The 23,378-nt window shown below is 35.4% G+C and overlaps 3 protein-coding genes across 5 annotated transcripts; 1 reads left to right on the top strand and 2 right to left on the bottom strand.

Annotated features, from left to right (window-relative positions):
* Positions 1–1,832: 1,832 nt before the first annotated feature.
* LOC148617938 (uncharacterized) lies at positions 1,833–5,172 on the bottom strand. Its single transcript, XM_088581666.1, has 4 exons — positions 5,152–5,172; positions 3,416–3,465; positions 2,312–3,016; positions 1,833–1,975 (listed from the first exon to the last, which is right to left on the bottom strand). Exons 2-4 carry the CDS (start codon positions 3,459–3,461, stop codon positions 1,962–1,964), a joined length of 765 nt encoding a protein of 254 aa, XP_088437792.1. The 5' UTR covers positions 3,462–3,465; positions 5,152–5,172; the 3' UTR covers positions 1,833–1,961.
* Positions 5,173–11,082: 5,910 nt separating this feature from the next.
* Positions 11,083–14,512, bottom strand: LOC148617937 (uncharacterized). 3 transcript variants are annotated; one of them, XM_088581665.1, is made up of 5 exons: positions 14,374–14,512; positions 13,389–13,438; positions 11,713–12,152; positions 11,550–11,664; positions 11,083–11,223 (listed from the first exon to the last, which is right to left on the bottom strand). In XM_088581665.1, exons 2-5 carry the CDS (start codon positions 13,432–13,434, stop codon positions 11,210–11,212), a joined length of 615 nt encoding a protein of 204 aa, XP_088437791.1. In that variant the 5' UTR covers positions 13,435–13,438; positions 14,374–14,512; the 3' UTR covers positions 11,083–11,209. The 3 variants fall into 3 exon arrangements, with proteins under 3 accessions (XP_088437791.1, XP_088437790.1, XP_088437789.1); XM_088581664.1 differs by having other exon boundaries at positions 11,550–11,930; positions 11,961–12,152; positions 14,374–14,511; XM_088581663.1 differs by having other exon boundaries at positions 11,550–12,152; positions 14,374–14,511.
* Positions 14,513–22,358: 7,846 nt separating this feature from the next.
* On the top strand, positions 22,359–22,922 carry LOC148617936 (uncharacterized). Its single transcript, XM_088585155.1, has one exon. The coding sequence runs from the start codon at positions 22,359–22,361 to the stop codon at positions 22,920–22,922; it is 564 nt and encodes a 187-aa protein (XP_088441281.1).
* The last annotated feature ends 456 nt before the right edge of the window (positions 22,923–23,378 follow it).

The following is a 23,378-nucleotide window of genomic DNA, read 5'->3' as shown; positions in this document are numbered from 1 at the left end:
TGCTACCAATTCCTGAATTAATTTTGACTAAATCAGGTATAATGGTATGAAGAATACTATAATTTCTGTAACTTTATGGAGTATTTTGGTTATTTCTTTTACATACAATACAGTAGACTGACACCATCATAAATCAATGAATGTCTTGTTAAAAGTAACGGAATCATAAATTCGTTCGTTACACATTGTACCGGTTCACGGGTCCAAAGAAATCGTTTCTTTATCGCTTCCAGGGACTGAAGAAACCGGTTCCTGCAGCTCATGTATCCATAAAAAAAATCGTATTTTATCAAGTTAGGAATTTATCTGTGTAGACTGATAACACAGGAGCAATTTGACGGAACGGAAATGTTATCTATGACTTAAAAGTCCACCCGATGACAAAAACAATATCCAGAATCTTTATAGTCATTTTTCTCCCAAAATAATCCAAACGGAATAATCATAAGCAATGATGACAAATGCGACTATGCATGGTACCTATAACACACAAATAACTAGAATAATACATATAAAGTAACAAAAGTAAATGAGAAACTCGAACTCGACTACATCCGTGCAGGTCCGGGTGTCAAAAGAATAGGCCTGCAGCAGCGCTAAGCTTGTCGTAAAAGGCGACTAAATAGTGCTAAAAAATCTAGCCGGGGCTAGGCGCTCTGCCCACAGAGCAACTGGGATGTGTGCCCCAGGTGGTGGAATGGGGTACCTCTGGCGTGTTACATGCTGGGGTTGTCAGGCTATATTACGGAAAGCCTGACCGCAAACAAATACTGGTACACCGTGTTGGGAAAGATGCCGTGTTCCTCGCACGTTAAAGAACCCTGCTGTGGTATTCGATAGGAGTAGGAATCTTCTCGCTCCGCCACAGGAGGCTAAATTGCCCGACCTTACCCATCCACCTTTTTCTAGTGGCAGTCAAATTTGTCGACCCTCCTGTCCTTGTGTCCCATACCTTTTTTCATTTCATCATCATTTCATGTTCATTTTATCATCCATTTCATGTTCATCGTCTGAATATAGCTGAAATATTGCTGCTCGGACGTTAAACCCCAACAAAAAAACAAACGGACTCGACTAAAAAATAGGATCATGGACCAGGCGCACCGGTAAGGTAAGCGTCCTCTGCTTTTCTAGAAACACCCGTAGAGTTGCTCATAAAATGTCAAGTCAAGTGTAGCCGAAAGAGGACATGTTGAACAAATTATTTTTCATGTTGCAGATGGATAAACTGTAACGAATTACGAGTTCATGATGAACCATAAGTTTTGTAGTGATGAATTCAATCTTGTAGCAATAAAACCCTATTCCAGAAGCCTAATTTTAAGATGTGTACAGCAATTCTGCATAGTTACGGCAAGCTCTACCCTAACGTATGAGTTGTGATACGAAAACTCCATAAGCATATGCTGAAGGGATGTTGCCACACATTAAAGGAAGGTTGACAATACGGAATAAAGTCATCGCGTTTGTCGTATAGTTTGGTAAATTATTTTATTTGCCAATGATCTCTAAGTATTGGCCAAGTAGAGGAGCACAATTTGTTCCCAATGAAATACCGACCGTTTCTTGTAAAATACGTCCAACACACTGGACAAAATGCTGTAGATAAAAAACTCCAGCATATTGTAAACATCTTCTGTATATTTGGAAGATGATTTGGAATTATTTTTTTACAAAGTATGAGGAATCTCTACCAAGAACTACATATCTGTATCTAGGTGTACCATCTCTTTTGGAGTAACAACGATGTATGACTTTTTTGAGTTGGGATTTTAAGGATACATGTAATTGTGTTTTTTAGTTCGTATTTTCTTATTTTTTCTAGAAGAAATGGAAGAGGTACAACAAGTACATTGCTGAATGCTTTATTCAAGATAAAAAATGTATAAAAGCTACATTTTATATATAATGGTGTGGAGTCGAAGTGTCAATCCCAATTTCCAGATGTGCGTTTGAACTCCTCAGTAGACAGATCCTTTATATAAAGAAAATAAATGACTAAATTACTTCCATTTAGTGACATTATCACTCAAGGAAGAAAATGCAAAAGAATAAATAGTAATATTCTAAGACCAAAAATGTGTCCGGAACTGTGAGATGAACAGCGTATTTTAATATTTCAAAGTAAAAAAAAATAGTATCTTGCTCTTGTTATGCACAATAAAATGGAAATAGACATGACCAATTTTATCATCATGGGAATGCTATGACATTTCTAAGTTTAAGTTTTGATGAACGCTTTGTGCGAAATTATTTACATTAAAAAATCATTAAAAATATTTTTTTTAAATATAAAAATATTAATAAATACCCTTTTTACTACCACCATAACCTCCTCTGCTGACCCATCCCCCTCCAATTTCTCCACCCCAAATTCCTCCCCATCCACCTCCATAGCCGCCGGAGCCTCCTAATTCACCACCAAGACCACCATATCCACCATAGCCTCCATAACCGCCATATCCTCCACCGAGCCCACCATATCCACCATAGCGTCCGTAACCACCATATCCACCATAACCTCCGTAACCACCATAACCGCCATATCCACCGCCAAGACCACCATATCCACCATAGCCTCCATAACCACCATATCCTCCGTAACCACCATAACCACCATATCCACCGCCAAGACCACCATATCCACCATAGCCTCCGCCAAGACCACCATATCCACCATAGCCTCCATAACCACCATATCTACCATAGCCTCCGTAACTACCATAACCGCCATATCCACCATACCCTCTATAACCACCTAATCCTCCATAACCTCCGTATCCTCCCCTACCACCACCGACTGCACCATATCCTCCCCATCCAACACCGACTGCACCGTATCCTCCCCATCCACCACCGAGTCCACCATATCCCCCATATCCACCACCGACTCCCCCATATCCTCCTAATCTTCCTCCAAATCCTCCCCAGCCACCTCCTATTCCGCCATACCCTCCTGATCCAAATCCCCGACCATAGCCGCCGCTATAACCGGTACCGAAGTAGCCTTTAAAGTCTGAAATATATATCATAAATATAAGTATTGCAAAGCAATCAGGCAAACAATTCCTTGTAACTTTTCATTAGAATATAAGTTTATTTAAAGATAAGTTGTATTAATATTTCAATTCTCTTTTTACGGTCGGAAACCCGTCGATATGAATAAAGCAATAATAATAATAAAACAAATTGTAAATAACCTAATATGTAATCTTCTGATTTAGCGTATCTAGTTCGCTTATATACAGACAGAGGGGTTGAAACTGATCTAATACCATTGTGTTCTATTTGTTAATACCTCTGTTATTCTTCATATCACTTCATTTTACCATCTCCAATAATCATGTGATTCTTGCGACCGATACACCATAACTATTTTAGTAGATTTCTTTTAAGACATTATTTTAATACTTACTTGCAGATGCGGCAGCAACAATCAGAATCAGAATCAGAAGCTTCATGTTTCTTTATCAAAGAAATAATTTATATTAGAAGTTGTACACCGTATAAAAGCAAAACATTAAGTGTCAGTCCCTGTAAGAATCAGGCAGTAGGTGAAACATGGTATATATAAAAAAAAAAAAAAAAACAAAAAACGCATCATTTTGGTAGTGTAATTTGATTATTTGCAACATCAGAATCAAAGAAAACCGACAAAATTTTCCATATCATGCTGGACCATTAAGTTACAATTTTATTCAAATGCACTGAAAATGAACATTTCAAGTGCGGATAACTCTGTCAAAAATCTCAAAATCTCAAAAATTTCTGAACACAGCCAGTGATGCAGAGACCAAATATTAGTCTTTTCAAATAGAGAAATTATCCTGGAGTGAAATCATATTGTCAGATCGGTGAGGTTTTGACATGCATGTTTCTGATTTTTCAAATTTTGCCCGATTCTTACAAACACTTACATTTAAAAATATCCAAACAGACGAGCAAAGGAACAGTCACTAAAGATAAAACTTAAATACAGTAAACGTTGGCAATTACGTTAGTATCTACATGTTAACTTTGACAAGATACAACCCACAAAAAAACTGTTTACTTGTTGTTTAAGACAATTGTTGATAATTACATTTTGTAGGAATTGTTTGTTAATGTCAATCATGTCAAACAAAACATGATTAATGGAAGACGGATACACGAGACTGCAACATGTTTACTGAATTATGGGGAAAATTTTTGAAAGACAGAAAAGCCCTAATGCCTAAATAGATTACATATATTCTTAATATTGGTACATTCTTAATCAACCACTTCAAATGCTTTTACAAATGTAACCCATTCACGTAAATTCACGCAAGATGTCACATGACGAAATTTTCAAGCACCACGGGATTTATGTTTTCTAAAATTGTTAAATGCAAAATTTAAGGCCACACCTTCTGTTGGTCCCACATGTGTGACTTCAGAAGTTGATAGCCGTTCTGTTAAACACAGTAAACAATCCTTCAAAGTTTCAACATTGGTGGTTTCAAAGGAGTTGATCCATGTTGATCGGCTGATTACTGTCTTGTTCGATTAAACAAAATCAGAAGTAGATCATTTGTTTAGGGCCACTCCTCACACATTCATCAATAAATATTTAAAAACTTAAAAGCAACATTTTCTACAATTTTCATTTAATTCTGAAGTTTCAATATAAACCATAAAAAGTTCTGTATTTGATATACAGAATAACTCATGACAAATATTTCTCAGAAACAGATGGCAAAATAATATAAGGGCTGAAAGAAAATCCAGTTTTTAGTGGAGTCCAAGTTGCTCATTTGCTTTTGTTACTTTGTATGTATGATTTTAGTTACTTCAAGTTCTTTGTTGTGTATGTCTGTTTTCCATGTCTGGTCTTTATCCCTGGATTACATTCTTTTGGTTACCGCTAAAACCTTTGTTTCCTTGATTATTCTTACGTTTTCAATTGAAAACATTCAATGATTAAGGGGCGGAAAACGGACTGACACCCTGATAACTAAATAATAATTGAATATAAACATATAAAAGAATAAATAGATGAAAGAAAATTATTTTCTTTGTTTAAATAAGGAAAACAAATTGGCTGAATGTATTTGTCAAGTTAATCAAAACATTTGATTAAAACAATACACAAATTTAACAAGTTAACATTAACATAAGTTATGAACTTACCTTGTATTGGCGTATTGGAATCTGTGTAGAGACTACTAGAAGTACAGGTCTTATATATGAAAAATAAGTTAAAAAACAGATGCAAAATGTTTTAATCTGCTTCTACAAATGTTTTAGTATTTTTAATAGTTTTTTTATCATGTGAATAACTTTGCTATACACAATATTTTCTTGTCAAAAATGATTAATTAGACCACAGGATAACCAAAGTTTGAATAAACATTTCTTTACTGTCTCTGTTATTTTTTAAAATGCGTTTTAAAAAAAGTTTCTATCAATATTCTACTAATATTAATAATGTAATTATAATTATCTTTGTAAAATATGTTAAACATTCTTAATGGACCATTTTAGTAAATGTATTGCACTGTGTGATGATTGTTCATGAAGTTCCTATAGGCCAAGACGTATTTTAAGAACATGCTGCGACGGAGCAACGTTGTTTGCTATGACGGAAGATGAATCTGAATTGGCCAATTCAAGTCTTATCTTATCAAGTGAAATTATGAATTATCTGTGGTTTTGTTGATGAAATATCTCAGGTTGCACTATACAGATGTGATTGAGTTGCACTGTTTCAAACACAAAGTTGACACGGTATAATTTAATAAAACTTAAAAATAAAGGGCGAAATTTGGTGGAAATATTGATTCTGGGTAGAAGAGCATTCGCACATTAACAGATGCAATACTTGTGAAGATAAAGAGGAATATAATGCATTTTTAAGCTATCCGGAAATGTTCAGGTCCCTACCGCAGTGGGTTCTCTCCTCTGTACCAGCTGGCTGTTTTCCAAAAACGCAAAAAATTGCACGAATTATAAGAATTAAAATCATGAATAAATGAGGAGAAATAGGTACATAAACTTTTTGTTTTTTACAACAATACCATGCCTGCTTTCTTTTTATTGTAGTTTAAACTCTCTATTGACAGTGAACTTAAGACAAAGCAGAGAACATAGAGAAAGAAACAAGAAAAAATCAGGCCCCAACGCCACAAAGCTTGAAAAATTATTTATTAAGTCTGATAAATTTTTTTACCTTATTGATTTCAAAGACGTTCATTGGAGTTACAATGGAAGTTGAGAGTATTCTCAGACTTAAGTATTTGTTTTTACTTTTGTGGCGCTGGGTTATGAAACTTGGACTTCGGATACAGTGGAATATGAACTCTGAATTAAAACAACATAAAAACCTAAAATCCAGATACAAAAGGAGTATAAACCAGACAGAAACAAGACAAAATAAAATCTAGTTAACTGAGAAACCTAAACACCAGATACATTTGCAGTATGAACCAAATTTAATTTCTTTTTCTGGAAATCACCCATCAAATAAAATGTCCAGTGTCTATGGAAAAAGAGTATTAGAATTTAGTTGCTATGCTCATAATATAGTATTATTAACAGGCATTGTATACAAGGAAATCGGTGCTAATTTTAATCAGAAATAATGTACCAAAACGTTTTTTTTACAATACAATTAAACTTCATAACCGAATAGAATATTCAATGAAACACTTTATACTTGGTTTTACATTAGATTTAAACCTCCATTTCAATTTTCTGCCGGTTTTTAATTGAGTGTTATCGTGTGTTATTGTTTATTGTGTTGCCTGCATTTGCTAGAATCAGGGAAAGTTTGATCTTAATCAAACTATCTGAACGATTTTGCATCTTTTTCGCCTGTCCGTCATTCTACACCCTTTGTATATCTTGTGTGACTTGGAATTTTGTTTGATGAAATATGTTTAGGATTAAGCGTGATGTTTATTTCGCTGAACCAGCTTAAGTGTCGTTTATAACTATATACTCCAGGTGTAAGAAATTTCTCACCGATCATTGAAGGCCCATTTTCTTGCTATTATTTCCCCAGTTTTGTAAAATTGTTTTGTTTTGAAAAATTATGCCCCGTTTAAACCATTTTTCTTTTTAATTTGCGAAGCGTTGTTTATGTTGTTGAATTATGTATAACAATACGTATGTGTAACTTTAATAGGAATAATCTTCCACTTAATCAGTAACAAGAGCAATTTACTGTCATTCCTCCATATTTCAAAACGAACATTGGGGGTCATCGAGTTCTAACACTAGCAATATGAACTAAAAAAAAAAAAAAAAAAAAAAAAAACGGAAGTGGCGTTGTGTGCTCCGGAAGAATGAACATGCTCTGCTTTGCTTGCATAAATGGTTTTCCATCAGTTAATTAAAAAGGTGAGTTAATTGAAAATGTATATGTCCGTTTGCTTTTGCAAGATGACAGAAAGGATGTGATAGGTATTATATACCTTAATGTACAGAAAACAAATCACGATTAGTTTAAAAGTTCGATGACAAAAATGATCCATGGACTATTTTATTTCAACATTAGTACAAGTATTCGTGACAATCACATGTATATAAAAAAAAAGCATCGGGATGGTTAAGGCCTTATAATATAACGAGAATAGGCATGATGTAGACGTCAAAAAGACAACAACCCCACAGGAATAAAAATGTCAGCCCAAGGCCAGCCATTGGTCTTCAATGAACTACGAGGAAACCATTTCACAGGACAGGCTGTAGCTGGCCCAAAAACATCATTATAGACAGGTACAGTGAAAAAGTTGCCCCTATACACTCAAGTAATATAAAAATAAACTAAAGGTGAAAACAAAAGAAGACATACAAAGGCCATAAATTCCTGACTTGGGACAGGCGCAAAAAATCCGGCGAAGTTAAAGTACTTTGGGGCGTTCACAACCCTCCCCCTTTAAAATCTTGTCACAGTGAAAAACTATTTCACAATTAAGACTAATTTAACCCTAGAACATCAGGATATGTTGGTCATTAATCTGTCTTCGTGCCGTTATTTGACTTTTTAATTTATTTTGAAGACGTTCTGATACCGCGGGTTTTATTTCTTTAGTTTTCAAGGTCTTTCAGAGCATGCTTAAAGGTGTATTTACAGTAGTTGAAAATCTATTGGTGAACTCAGTAAGTATTTTCTTTATTTCTACAAAGGTAATGCAATGGTTCATTTATTGCCTTTCATCTATTTCTTTTTCTATCAATTCGAAATTAACAACCTTAATATAACATTTTGAAAAATGACAATACAAATAAAAATCATTCAGAATTACATCTTACGTTCGGTAAGTAATGAAGTAAGTCACAGCAGACAAGATTCTATTGAAAATAAATATAACATTGTATTAAACTGTACCTGTCATTGTTTTAATGTTTACTACTTTAAAAAACAGATGCATATTTCAACAATTTTTGTTGATAAAAAATATCTTAAGTGTATTAGAAGGAGCAGAAAGTGGTTAACTCATTGCAGAACGTAAGGTCACCTCTATTTTTTCACTCGTCTTTGTGTGTATTTTCATTTGTCTTTCTTGTTGTTTTCCCTTGCCAGTTATATGATATATGATATCACACGTGTTCTTGCTGATGAATTTACACTATTAGTACACCAATTTTATTTGAAACATAAATGGGTATGAATTAATTTAAATGCACTACAAATGAACATTTCAGGGGCAAAACACTCTGTCCAAAACCTTTTTGTAACATTCTGATCATATCCAGTGACGTGAAGATCAAATACCGGTTATATTAAAATTTTTATGAGTAAAATTATATCGTTAGATTGGTGGGGTTTTCACGTGTATCTTTTTTGTACCATTTTTATCATTTTACCCGATTCTAAGAGAGCATGGCGTTTTTTGCTGTGCGAATTTGTTGTTGAGGCAAAAACTATTTCATAATTCGTTGTTTGTATTTTTCATTGCGGTCAGGAAATAGTGAGAATTACAGCAATACTTTATTTTAGGAATTAGAAAAAAAAAATTAAATAAAAAACTAATCAACAAAAACAAAATATAACTTTATGAACAAGGTAAATTTACAACTCTTTAGAGGGGAATTTTGGAGGTTTATCAGTTTTCAAAGACCCCGATGTAGCAAAAACATTGTCTACTATACATGACAAATATGTTGTCATACCAGCAGACAAAGCCCAAAACAACATGAAAATAATAGCAGTGATAAGACCTATACTGTTACCATTCTCTCCAAAGAAGAGATTGTGAAACACCATAAATCAGTGCTATCCTCTTTTGGTCTCTCTACCAAGGACGATGATTGTGATTTACCGTCTATGTACTGGATTCCTAAACTTCACAAGAATCCATACAAACACCGTTTCATAGCTGGATCTGCAAAATGTACCACCAAACTTCTTTCAAAACTTTTAACTACTATACTCACTACTGTCAAAGAGGGTCTGCAGTCCTACCACAACACTTGTTACTCCCGTAGTGGTATTAATTCAATGTGGATCCTGAAAAATTCGAAAGATCTTTAGGAGACAATCAGTTCAATAATATTATCTGAATATAATAGCATTAAAAACCAACACTGTATACTTCTATTCCCCATACTCAGTTAAAATCTCGACTTAACATTATACATCGTTGTTTTTCCAAAAAAGATGGTACACCTAGATACAAATATATAGTTCTTGGTAGAGATTCCTCATACTTTGTGAGAAATAATTCCAAATCATCTTCCAAATATACAGAGGAAGATGTTTACAAAATGCTGGAATTTTAAATCGACAACATATTTGTCCAGTGTGGTGGACGTGTTTTTCAGCAAACGGTCGCCATTCCAATGGGAACAAATTGTGTTCCTTTACTTGCTGACCTATATCTTCACTCTTATGAGGCGGACTTTATAGCTGATTTGATCAGAAAGAAAGAATATCGTTTGGCTAGATCCTTCGATCTCAGTTTCCGCTATATAGATGACGTATTATCTTCAAACAATCCTAATTTCGGGGATTTGATACATCGCATCTACCCAAAAGAACTTGAGATAAAGGATACTACAGACACTGTGAAGTCAGCCTCATATCTTGACCTACACTTAGAAATCGATGGTAAAGGTAAACTATCGACCAAACTTAGCGACAAAGGTGATGACTTTTCATTCAGAATTGTCAACTTTCCTTTCATCTGTGGCAACATCCCTTCGGCTCCTGCATGTGGAGTGTTCATATCACAACTCATACGTTATGCCAGAGCTTGCCGAAACTACGCTGACTTTTTGTATCGCGCTAGAACTCTAACAAATAAGCTCCTGGAACAGGGTTATGTTGCTACAAGATTGAAGTCATCACTATAGAAGTTTTATGGTCGTCATCCTGAACTCGTGGATCGTTATGATGTATCCATCAGCACCATGAAAACTGATTTATTCAACGGGTCATAGTTTACCTTTCCTCGTTTGTCTACCCCGGACTTGACTTTTTATGAGCAACTCGGTGGGTATTTCTAGAAAAGCAGAGGACGCTTACCCTACCGGTGCACCTGGTCCATGCTCCCAGTTTTTAGTGGAGTCCGAGTTGCTCATTTACTTTTGTTACTTTGTATGTATGATTTTAGTTACTTTATGTTCTTTGTTGTGTGTGTCTGTTTTCCATGTCTGGTCTTTGTCCTTGGATTACATTCTTTTGATTACCGCTATAACCTTGGTTCCCTTGATTACTCTTACCTTAGCGCAAAACACTCATGCGAAACCTGACAATATTTTTACGTACGTTTGCTTAATTTCTTATGGTTTTAACAATTCTCTGGCGCAACTTGGGACATTAAAGTTTTGTAACAGTATATGATATGAAACATTTCTGTCCTTATGCCGTAATATAACTTTTTTGTTTATTCGGAAGATGTTCTGTTATCATGGGTTTTATGACTTTAGTTTTCAGGTCTTTCAGAGCTTACTTAAAGGTGTATTTACACTTGTTGAAAAACTTTGGTGAACTCTGTAAATATTTTCTTTTATTTTTACATTTGCGTTTCACAATATTTTCTGGTTCAATTGGGACATCGAAGTTTTGTAAAGGTATATGATATGAAACAGTTCGATGATATTAAGAGATATGAATTGTACATTGCTAAATGCTTTATTTAAGATAAAAGATGTAAAAAAGCTACATTATATATAATGGTGTGAAGTCGATGTGTCAACCCCAATTTCCAGATATGATGTCGACAGGAATCGTTCCAACTGCTCAGTAGACAGATCCTATATTAAAAAAATACTTTACTGGAAAACAACCACTAATACCATCAATCAAAACAAAAGAATGAACAGATAAAACGTGTCCAGAACTTACTTTGTAAACCGTGATAAACTTGCTTTTATGTTTAAAATTGAAATGTCTTGTGCTTGAATGCAAAATAAAATGAAGAAAGAAATTTAAAGATAAGTGATTTTGTATTTATAACAAAGACGCGTTATTCTTTTCTTGTATTGCATTGGTTAAGGTTTTGTTTTGATGAAAACCAGGTTTGACGTTATTGAAATTCAAGAATATCTTTTACTAAACAATAACATGCATTAGTAAGTACCTTTTTTGCCTCCTCTGCCTCCCCATCCACCTCCGATTCCTCCACCCCAAATTCCTCCCCATCCACCTCCATAGCCGCCATATCCTCCTAATCCTCCACCAAGACCACCATATCCACCGCCAAGACCACCATATCCTCCATAGCCTCCATAACCACCATAACCGCCATATCCACCGCCAAGACCACCATATCCGCCATATCCACCGCCAAGACCACCATATCCGCCATAGCCTCCATAACCACCATAACCGCCATATCCACCGTAACCTCCATATCCTCCCCATCCTCCACTTAGTCCGCCATAACCTCCCAATCCACCGCCCAATCCGCCATATCCCCCGAATCCACCACCAAGTCCACCATATCCTCCCCATCCGCCACCTAATCCACCATATCCTCCCCATCCGCCACTTAATCCACCATATCCTCCCCATCCACCACCGAGTCCACCATAGCCTCCCCATCCGCTTCCATATCCACCACCTAAGCCGCCATATCCGTATCTGATGTATCCCCATCGACCACCGCCATATCCTGGATAACTGCCTCCATAGCCACCACCGTAACCTCCGCCATAACCGCTACCGTAGTAGCCTTTATAATCTATAATATTTAAAGATTACAGAAAAGTTTGATATGGTATAATAAATTTTAACATATGATTAAAATGGTGCAAAGAAATGCAAACCAATTTTTGTGGAAATTTTTCATGGAGTTCAAAATCATCTATACAGATCATAAAGATCTACATGCTTTTGGATTCATTTGGTGGTACCGTCACCGAAACAATTACAGGCGCGTAGCTGCCATTAGGCAAAAAAGCTTTTGCCTGCACTTAATTTTGCCAATTTTTTGTTTTTTGTTTTTTGTTTTTTTTTATAGATAAAATACATCCAGGAGAGGCATAAATGATGCTCTAAAACGCTATCTCCGCGGAGCTTCCGGGGGGGGGAGGGGCTTCGCCCCCCTGGACCCCCTACCAAGGCTCCGCCCTGGTCCTGCTGAATTATCCTTACTTTAGATGTATGACGACATATGTAATTAACTATTATATGTTTAAAGTGCCATTTTATGTAAGAATCAGGCAATGTGTGGCACATCATTTTCCTCAATCTGGCTCAAACATTTTCAAACACATCTAGAAAACAACTGAAAGGCTATTTAAATTTATCCTGAAGCATTGGTGACGTAGATATTTTGACTGTTTATATAGGGAAAAAGTTCGGGAAAATTTTCCCGACATTTTTCATAGTGCATTTCAACTAAATTTGACCTATCAATATCTTAAAAAGGCAAACTTTACGAACACTTTGACAGTAATTTCTCGAGGTTATAAGGTATAAATACTTCGATGATGCAATAAAATCTCTACACACATTTTGCCTGATTTTCAGACGGAGAAGTACTTAATAGACACGAACAGACTACCGATTAAAAGGCAAACCGAAAGAATATCACTTATGATATCATTTTTAAGACGTTTCTTCCTTTATATATTGTCTTTTAGTTACAGTGACTATCAAACCATTAAAAAGCTGTATTAAAGCTGAATTACACCATGAGTTTTGTTCACATTTCTTGGTTGAATACTGTCAACGCCATGTACTTTTTTATATTTTCTCGGTGAATAGAAAAACGCAAAAAAGTATTTGCGAAATTTCGTTTAACACTATAACAGTAAAACTGATACTCTGGAAATTGATTACTTGCGAGATACCGCTAAAAATGCCATCTGCGAAAAGAAAACGCTTACAGTAAGGAGAAATTCATGATCTATTCCAACAAGAAATTTCTTTACTGTCAGTTTAGAAAATCGTTGTAAATATTAGTCATACTTACTGGCAGCTACTGCAGCAACAAGAAGGAACAGAATTAGGAGCTTCATTTTCCTTTGTAATAGAGAAAAAAACGTTCATAATTTATGGTGGGACAAACATATCTAACTAAAACATTTCTAGCCATGTTTGTTACTATATAATATATGGCATTATGAGTAAACGCTACCTTTAATTTTACATTTGACAAATTTTTAAGGCAGATAAATAGATAAACAAAGGAAAAACTGAACTAAAATCTGTATAAATTAACCGCTCTGGGAAATTATGAAGAAAAAACTTTTAAAAACATACTTTATAAAGAGACCGGGAAAAACAATTTACAATATGTTGGAAAAAGTTAAAAAAAATAACAACACATGAAAAGCATTATATATGTACAATCTGCTTGACGTTATGGATCTTGAATGCTCGAACTTAGAAGTGAGAGTTTTAATTTAGGTCGAAAAACTTGACAAAAATGTTTGAATAATAAAAATGTATGCTTTGGTATTTAAAGGTAGTTGTAGAATACAATTTATGAACTAACTACTGTGCTATGGTTTCAATTAACAAAGTAATGAAATATGATATAAGTACATTATCTTCATAAAATTTGACAATTTGATGTTTTTCGTAAAAATCATTTTCGGTTGGCATGAGGTTTTTTTTTACACATAAGTTGTACTTAAAATATTAAACAGTATGGTCTTAGAATGTCAATAGCATTGCATGAATGAAGTCAAATTAAGTGAAGAATGAAAAATATACGAAAATACCGATTTATATGAGCATTTCGGTAAGCTTTACCATAATCATGTTTCAAGTAAACCCTCTTTCAATAGCAGAATTTCAATCAAATGCATAAAAAGATAGAGATCTAAACATTAATAGTTACAAGATGTACTCATAATTCAAAAAGGAAGTCATTTCAAAGAAAATCTATCACATATCTTATAATTGAATTATTTACAAGAACTCAATTGAAATAGTTTTCTCGGAAGACTTACCTTGTATGGAATATGACTGGTACTTATTTCCAGAAAAATGGGTCTTATATATAATAACACCAGGAAAAAATCTTCAAAAAGCATATCTTTTTAAACTTGTTTTTACAAATGTTGTGAATAATTTTTAATAGTTTTTTAAACTTGTGAATCACTGTACTAAACACAATTTTCTTGTCAAATATGATTTATTTGACCACAGAACAACAAACAATAGTTGTATTGGTGGATTTGATTGACAATGGCTGTCGATAGAACGACATCAATGATTTTGCATTATTTAACAGGTACATAATTATAAAATGTTTCAGATAGAATCTATGTATTTAAAGGAATTTGAAAAAATGAAAACTGTGGGAAGCATTTCTCAAGAGTAGTGTACGGATGACAATAGACATGCCTTTGTTTAAGTAAGTTCCGGTTAGATACGTAAAATAATAAACTTGAACAATTAGTATGCTCAAAATGCAATATATATGACTGAAGATACATTACAAAATAAATTAAATATTTGAAGAAAAAAAACATTAAAAAGATTTATTATAGTTCTTTTCTGTGAAATACTTGAGCAAAGCCATGTTTCAAAATCATAATTGATGAACATGATGATGATTATAAGAACGAAACACAAATGATTAACCACAAAGCATTATGAAACTTTTCATTTTGTTTTAGGGACGTCAAACTTATATGTGAATATGGCTAAATATATTAAATATTTGTCAGGTACGGTACATTTATCTATGGAGATAATAACCAGACAAATAATTCAAAATTTAACTTGGAAAAGTAGAATGCTTTAGATGTATTTTTGATTTAAGTAAATTAGTGTTTTAAGTTACCATTTTCAATGTAATGGGAAACATGGTTATTTTTGTTGGCTTTATTTGCGATAATTATAAATTTCGGGATAAGAATTTATAAAAGTGCCGTGTCAGTTTTTTTTATCCCTTTCTATTTGTAGCCTTATTTTGTGACTCGTTTTCAGATAAAATAATGTTAACACTTATTCAATAGAAGATCTAGTGTTTGGGAAAAGTTTAATTTATGTTTTGGTTTTTTAACAGTTTTTATCAATATATATAGCTTGATTTGCTTCGCTCTTGTGAATTACATTTGAGCTGGTATGAAAATATCTAATTGGAATGTGAAAAGAAATTGAAATTTATATTTTGTCGTACATTCTGCTTTAAACAAGTGTCGTACATTCCGCTTCAAACAAGATAATATTTAAGATTAAAAAAAATCCTAAAAAAGAAGTGATAATGCAAAACTATCCTTCACATCAATACATGCTAATTCCGGTATCATGTACCCATGTTTCAAAGTCTAACTTCTTATCGGCAGCAATAGAATAAAAAAAAAAACACAATGAGAGTTTTACCCGCAAATCGATTGTATACAGTAGTACCTATCGACATTGGAAGCCAAATCCAGCTCAGAGAATATATATATCGAGTGCAATACAGATAATAACGCCTCAGTGTTTCAGTGGTCCTTAATTTCATAATACCGCAAATTTCGACAAATAATTCGATATTAATCTGGTCAGATTATTAATTTAGGATATTAATCTGGTCAGACACGTCTAACTAATATGGGGATGAAAATCTTCGGCCATTTTCGTTCCACAAGCAGTGGCATCGATTCAGTGGTGGCTTAATATAAAATACAACTGATATTGATATTCACGTGTTTCAAGGATAAGTTTTGCGGTTCATTGACGTTTTGTAAGTTATTCAAAATTCGTCTTTGCATTGAGTAACCAGTGTTTGTGTCTTGTGTGTGTGTTTTAAAATAATTATTGGTATAATTGTATTCAAATATTTCCTTACATTTTTTCAATCCAGCACATGTTGTATTTCTGTTTTTACCTCGAAATCTTGAAATTTTACCGAATAGTATCCCTTTTCTTGAATTAAGACCCATATTTTCATTTATTAAAAGGACAGTAGATACGCCAAGCCGTAAATCATTTACTCGAAGTCGGATGGCTTGAACACCCGAGATTTCTCGAACACTATTGAAAGTGCCAAAAGTTTCTCCTATATAATCAATATGAATAATCTTGGATTTCTCGAACCTTGATTTCTCGATTTCTCGACCACTCGAACTGAATAATCGGTCCATTTGGTAATGATTCTAAGAGAAAAATCCTCACTAACTCGAACTCGTGAGCCATTTTGTCAGCTTCGGTAATAAGAGGTGTGAAAAACTGAAACCCTATCATTAATCATTGTCATTTAAGTTAATTAAAGATAATATTTAAGTCATCGCTAATTAGGTAATTTTGATCTTCACATAGTACTAATTGAATTTCGAGAATGTTTCGAAGTCGGCATGATGAAAGCATCAAAGACAATCAGATGAAAACAAAATATTGACCAAGGAACTCGAACTTTTAACGTTTTTAAAAGCAAACATAGCATTTTTAATATCTACAAGTCAACATAATTTTCCGAAAGAGAATGAAAAGGATCCATTAACTAACAAAACTTCGTAGAAAGTAAGCAATTTCTAACGATAAAGTTGAACTCGGATCGACAACGAAAAAAAAATCCGGAAATTTAATTTCACGACCTCCCGATAACTTGAACACGTTTCAATGGTCCCTTGGAGTTTGAGCCACCGAGGTTTGACTGTATTTAATACAGAAATTGATTAGTATTTATTATTTCTGAACTCGTAGACGGTTTGTTATATTTGTAATTTGTAATTTAAATTTGTATTGATAAATGTACATATCTGCAAACCTCTCGAAATGTTTTGCTGTAACGTGCAATCGGCAATGTAATCGTGAAAGTGACTTGAAGATGCAATTCAGAATAGTAAATGAAAAAAAAGAAATATCATTTGATATAATTGTACAACTTTTTACTGAAAAATGTTTTATAAACTCAAAACTGTTCATAACTGTTCGTATCTAAGGCGTAATTAACTATTGGCTATCTACTCGTTATTAGATAAAATAAAGAGTGGAATATTTGTATAGGGTATTGTTTTATACTTCATTCGACAGGAATCAATTCATACTGATATGGACAAGACTTGTTTTATTTTCAAGTAATTAAATATCGTTCTGGATTCAAATTTATTAGGAATCTTACTAGTCTAGAATAGCCATGAAAATCTTTTATACCCTTATTCTGTTATATTGTTATATATATAGGCTGTTATTCTAAAGTTATCAGCATGAGACTTCTGTAACTATTATTCTGAAGTTTTGAAAGAGTTTTGAAGGAATTTAAGTATTTCTCTTTGAAAGAATTAGACAAAATGTGTATAAGGCGTGGCATATTTAGTGTGCTGGAACAGTGTTGAATTTGTGTTATAACATTACATTTGATATAGAACGTAATTAAATTGTCTACCAATGTCTAAGCAGTCAATCATATTGATATTTTTCTCTATTTGATGATAGCATTTTTCATGTTTTTCGTACTTAAATTGTTTATGGTTTGCATTGCGCTCCATAGGAAACTTTTCGTAGTTATCGAACTTTAATTACTTTTAAACGCAATGTTTACATCAAATGTACTCACTAAATTCCTCTAACCTAGGTAGGCCACAATTTCTTCACCTCTTTGTTTGGATTATTGAACAATGTGTCAATAAACATGGTTTAACTGACTGGGTCTTTGCTATGCCAATACAGTGAAGAAATTACATCAGCAAGCTACCATGGAAAACGTGAAACCAGAAGCAAAGGAATCTAAAAGATCAACAAGGCAAACAAGACACAACGATTCAGGATGATGAAAGTTCGGTTCAACAAGATGACAACCCGGTTACGACAACGGATAACGATACTAGGACACGGAAGCTTACACCGAAGGCCAGGGGCGAATATGACCGGACTGTTGAAAACTACAAAAAGAAATTAGAACGTTTGAAATAGACTTTAGAATACGAAGTAGACGTTTATGCAACTGATGAAAACCTATCATATCATTTTATTGAATTGTGCAGAAGCCGTATTAAAGGTGCATTTTTGAAGTATCAAGGGATGAGTGAGGATTTTTCTCAATATCTTGAGCGAAAGAACAATTTTGATACTAGTGCAAAGGAACTTCAGGACCATAACCATGAATTCAGGACAATTTCGAGTAGACTAGAATTGATATTTTCTGGCATGCAGAAAGAATTAGACAAGTTTGAGAAAACTAAATCAGTGATCACTAAAAGTTCAAGCACATCAGGATCTACAAGGTCATCTTTACGCACGATGATTGAAAGGAAAGCAAAAGCGGAAGCAGCTAAAACGTCATTAGAATTTTCCAAGAAGGAGGCTGAACTTAAGAAAATCGAAGCCGAAATGTAATTAAAGAAAGTTAAAATCCAGACAGACATTGAATTATTAAACAAACAGAAAGAGGCAGCAGTAGCCTTTGCTGAATATAAAGCTTCGGTAGAAGGAATGAACATCGAAAGTGACACAGACTCTACTCCTAGTTTGAAAGACATTCCTAAAGTTGACACGTTCCAACGAACTCAGAATTACGTTAATGAACAAGATATAAGGTTAAAGAATCAATCGGAAAATATATTCAAGTTTCACCCATATGCTGAGGTTTTTCTGCCTAGGAATAAGGATATGCATACACAAGACAATGCACATTGTGATATACCTGTCACTAACAAACAGAATCCTAACACGGACAATTACATATCTTCACAGCACAATTCAGACTTGAGCGAACTTTATAGGTTTCTGCTAAAAAAGGACTTACTTATGTCTAGATTCATAAGATTCAGCGATCGACCAGAATAATTTTGGATCTGGAAATCCATTTTCAAGACTATAATCAAGGAACTTGCTGTATCACCATTCGAAGAGGCAGAACTTCTCGTGAAGTGGCTTGGGCCAGAATCCTCAAAATTCGCCCAATCAATTAGAACGTCGAACATTGACAATCCGTCTTCTGCTATCATCAAGATATGGAAACGTCTTGAGGAGCGCTTCGGAAGTCCAGAAATGGTGGAAATCTCATTGAAGTCTAAATTGGACAATTTTCCACGATTCACATTCAAGGACAAGAAACGAATGTACGACTTGCACAATTTACTTTGTGAAATACAGTCAAACAAGGACAATCCTGTGTATGAAAAACTCCTGAGGTATTTCGACACTTCTGTTGGAATAAACCCGATTGTTACTAAACTACCTCCTGGAATTCAGTCAAATGGAGAGACCGTGCTACTACCTACAAGAAAACGTTCTCAGTCGCCTTTCCTCCATTTTCCTACTTCGTAGAATTTATCTCTGATCAAGCAAGTGTTTATAACGACCCTGGATTCAACTTTGAGACGGATCGTAATGAGAAACCAAAAAGTGATAAGTCAAACTTCAAGGTACCGTTGCAGGTACAAAAGACTAATATACGAGCGGATGATCAAGTATTTGAATGTGAAGGTCAATCGAAACTCAAATATGTGATCCATAAGAACGTCAAAACATTCCACTGTCTAGTCGACTGTAAAGCTTTTAAAGCGATGTCGATGGCAGCTAAGCGACAGTTATTGAAGGATAATGGCATTTTTTTTAAATGTCTGGGATCTAATGATCATCTCAGCAGAAACTGTAAAGAAACGATCGTATGTTCAGAGTGCAACGGCACAAGTCATGTTGATAACTTTAAGAACCCACATGCAAATCAAGGTCAAAGAATGGAACCTTCTCGGAATGCATCTGTTCAGAATTCATGTACCGAGATTTGTAAAGGACAATTTACTGGGAAGTCGTGTGCTAAGATACTCCCGGCCTATGTTTCCACAAAGGACCATCCATCGCAGAGATTTAAGACGTACATTGTTTTAGACGAACAAAGCAACAGATCACATGGGAGAAAAGAACTCTTCGATTCGTTTGGTGTGAATTGCAAGCCAGAAACTTATACTCTAGCTACATGCTCAGGCAAGACTGTTCTTATTGGTCGTAGACTTTCAGGACTAAGTATTGAATCTTTAGACGGAAGGATTAAGATGGATCTACCAACTATAATCGAATGTAATGCGATCCCGAATAATCGAGAGGAAATACCCACTCCAGATATTGCAATGTTTCATGAACACTTACAACTAATTTGTACTGAACTTCAGCCTTTGGACGAAAATGCTGATATACTTCTACTGATCGGTCGTGATCTTTTATTGGCTCACCATGTTCTAGATCAAATCGTTGGACCCACGAATACCGCACCATATGCTCAGAAAGTACCACTTGGGTGGGTAGTTATTGGTGATGTATGTTTGGAGAATAAGCACGTAGACGAAAGCATCAAATCTTTCAAGACCTACATCCATGCAGATGGTCGTCCGTCTTTACTGAAACCATGTTCCAATAGTTTAAGAGTTGGTGAAGTCCTCGAATGTCAGAATGAAAAGGACAATTATGACTTTAACGAATTGCCCATTGGAGATCATGTTTTCGACCGCACTGTTTACGATGATAAGTTGGGAAAGTCCGTAGAAGATAAGTTATTTCTGAATATCATGGACAATGAATTTGACAAGGACAAAAACGGAAATTGGTGTGCACCTTTACCGTTCAAACCAAATAGACAGCGTTTGCCAAACAACTACTCCATGGCTATAAGGCGTGCCAAGTCATTGGACAAAAGTCTTCAAATGAATACCGAAAAACAAGGATACTTTAAGGAATTTATGCAAGGTCTTTTAGAAGATGGTCACGCAGAAGAAGCTAACCCTGTTGACAAACAGACCGAGACATAGTACTTACCTGTATTTGGTGTTTATCACAACAAGAAAGTAGGAAAGATACTCTGTGTATTTGATTCCTCAGCTCAGTTTGGTAATGTGTCGCTTAATAAAGTGTTACTGCAAGGACCAGACATGAACAATTCTCTTTTGGGTGTCTTGATGAGGTTTAGGAAGAATCATGTTGCGGCTATGGCTGATATTCGTCAGATGTTTTATTCATTCTCTGTTCGAAAGGATCATAGAGATTTTCTTCGCTTTTTATGGCACAAAGAAAATGACTTTAGTAAAGAACTTACGACTTATCGAATGACCAAGCATGTTTTCGGAAATAGCCCTTCCCCTGCAGTGGCGACCTGAGGCCTCAGAAAGTGCGTCGAATCGGCTGATCCAGACGTTCAGGAATTTGTACATCGACATTTTTACGTCGATGATGGTCTTATCTCGACAGACAACGATGATGATATGGTTAGTCTACTGAAACGAACTCAGCAAACTCTTATGGACAATGGAAATATCAAGTTGCACAAATTCGCGTCGAACAGCGGTAAGGTGATGGATTCGCTCCCACAAGAGGACCTTGCGCAAGATCTCAAGAGTATGGACTTTGAATCTGATGACATACCGCTACAAAGGAGCTTAGGACTCTGCTGGAATCTCGAACAAGACTCTCTTACATTCAGAATCTCTGACGAGGACAAGCCTTACACTAGACACTGAAATTCTACACTGACAGCAAAGTTGTCCTTGGTTACATCTTAAACCAGACTCGACGCTTTTATGTATACGTCGAAAACATAGTAGGACGCATTCGGAAGGTGACTTTACCAAGTCAATGGAATTATGTTCCAACTTCTATCAACCCGGCCGGTCTTGGCACTCGCTCGATATCTTCAGGAGAGTACTTGGATACATGGACCTATTAAATTCTTAAGTAGACAGGAAAATTCAACGGATCAAGAGGACTATACTGCTTATATTGATTCTGACGCGGACAAGGAAGTGCGACCGTTGATATCAGTAGCTAAGACACTAAGAGATTCCATTAAATCAGAACCTTTCGTCACGATTCGATAGATTCTCCGAATGGCGGAAGCTTGTGAAAGCAATAGCTTTCTTACAAAGATGGATACACTCTAGGACAATTAAACAAGAGCAAATGGACTCAATCTCAAATGTTAGCATTGTGACTTCTCTTAATCAAGCAGAAATTTTCTTAGTGAAAGTTGTTCAGAACGAAACATATGAATCGGAAATCGAGTGAATTAGAGATGGATGTAAGTAGCTTGATTTCGTTGGATCCCTTCTTAGATGAAGCAGGTTTACTCCGAGTCGGAGGACGACTGAACAACGCAAGCATCACTCGCATTGAAAACAATCCGTTGATCTTTCCCGGAAAAGCTCACGTCACGAGACTCCTAGTTCAACATATACACGCTAAGGTCAAACACCAAGGGAGACATTTTACCGAAGGTGCGCTACGTTCTTCAGGATACTGGATCGTCGGCATGAAGCGCCTTGTGTCATCGGTTATCCATAATTGTTTTCTGTGTCGCAGACTTCGTGGAACAAGACAATTCCAGAAAATGGCAGACCTTCCAAAGAAACGAGTCGAACCCGCACCTCCATTCACACATGTTGGTGTGGATGCTTTCGGCCCATGGACCGTTGTTCACAGAAGGACTCGCGGAGGAGTCGCAAACAACAAGAGATGGGCAATTCTTTTCACTTGCCTTGGAACACGTGAGGTTTACATTGAGGTTGTCGCAGAACTTTCTTCGAGTGCATTCAATAATGCTCTAAGACGCTTCGTAGCAATTCGTGGTAAAGTTTAAACATTCAGGTCTGACCGTGGTACCAACTTTGTAGGTGCGACGGAAGCACTCCATTTTAATGCAGTTAACGTCGAAGATACCAACGTCAAGAAGTATCTGACCGACTCTCGTTCTGTGTGGCTCTTTAATTCTCCCCATGCCTCACACATGGGAGGATCATGGGAAAGACTTATAGGTGTGACACGAAGGATATTGGACGCCATCCTCCTAGAATCCAAGCACAAATTCCTAACTCACGATGTTTTGGTAACTTTCATGGCCGAAGTATGTAGCATTATAAATCACCGGCCAAATGTTCCAGTTTCGACGGATACGGACGATCCTTTTGTATTATCCCCGGGAATTCTACTGACTCAGAAGACATTTTCAGATCCTACGGACATGATCGGCGAACTAGATTGCAAAGACTTGTTGCGAGCTGAGTGGAAACGTGTAATGGTACTCTCGGATATGTTT

Source organism: Perna viridis, chromosome 5 (assembly GCF_037379345.1).
Source record: "Perna viridis isolate PV_CMFRI_1.1 ecotype Kerala chromosome 5, ASM3737934v1, whole genome shotgun sequence".
NCBI lineage: Eukaryota > Metazoa > Mollusca > Bivalvia > Mytilida > Mytilidae > Perna > Perna viridis.
This window is presented reverse-complemented; position numbering and strand designations above follow the sequence as displayed.

What these genes read in the sequence shown, in the direction of transcription:
- LOC148617938 (XM_088581666.1), bottom strand. Translation starts at nt 3,461, where the DNA reads ATGAAGCTTCTGATTCTGATTCTGATTGTTGCTGCCGCATCTGCAA. An exon ending in TGTTGCTGCCGCATCTGCAA is followed by an intron (nt 3,017 to 3,415) that starts GTAAGTATTAAA and finishes TATATATTTCAG; the next exon opens with ACTTTAAAGGCTACTTCGGT.
- LOC148617937 (XM_088581663.1), bottom strand. Translation starts at nt 13,434, where the DNA reads ATGAAGCTCCTAATTCTGTTCCTTCTTGTTGCTGCAGTAGCTGCCA. An exon ending in TGTTGCTGCAGTAGCTGCCA is followed by an intron (nt 12,153 to 13,388) that starts GTAAGTATGACT and finishes TAAATATTATAG; the next exon opens with ATTATAAAGGCTACTACGGT.
- LOC148617936 (XM_088585155.1), top strand. Translation starts at nt 22,359, where the DNA reads ATGGATGTAAGTAGCTTGATTTCGTTGGATCCCTTCTTAGATGAAGCA.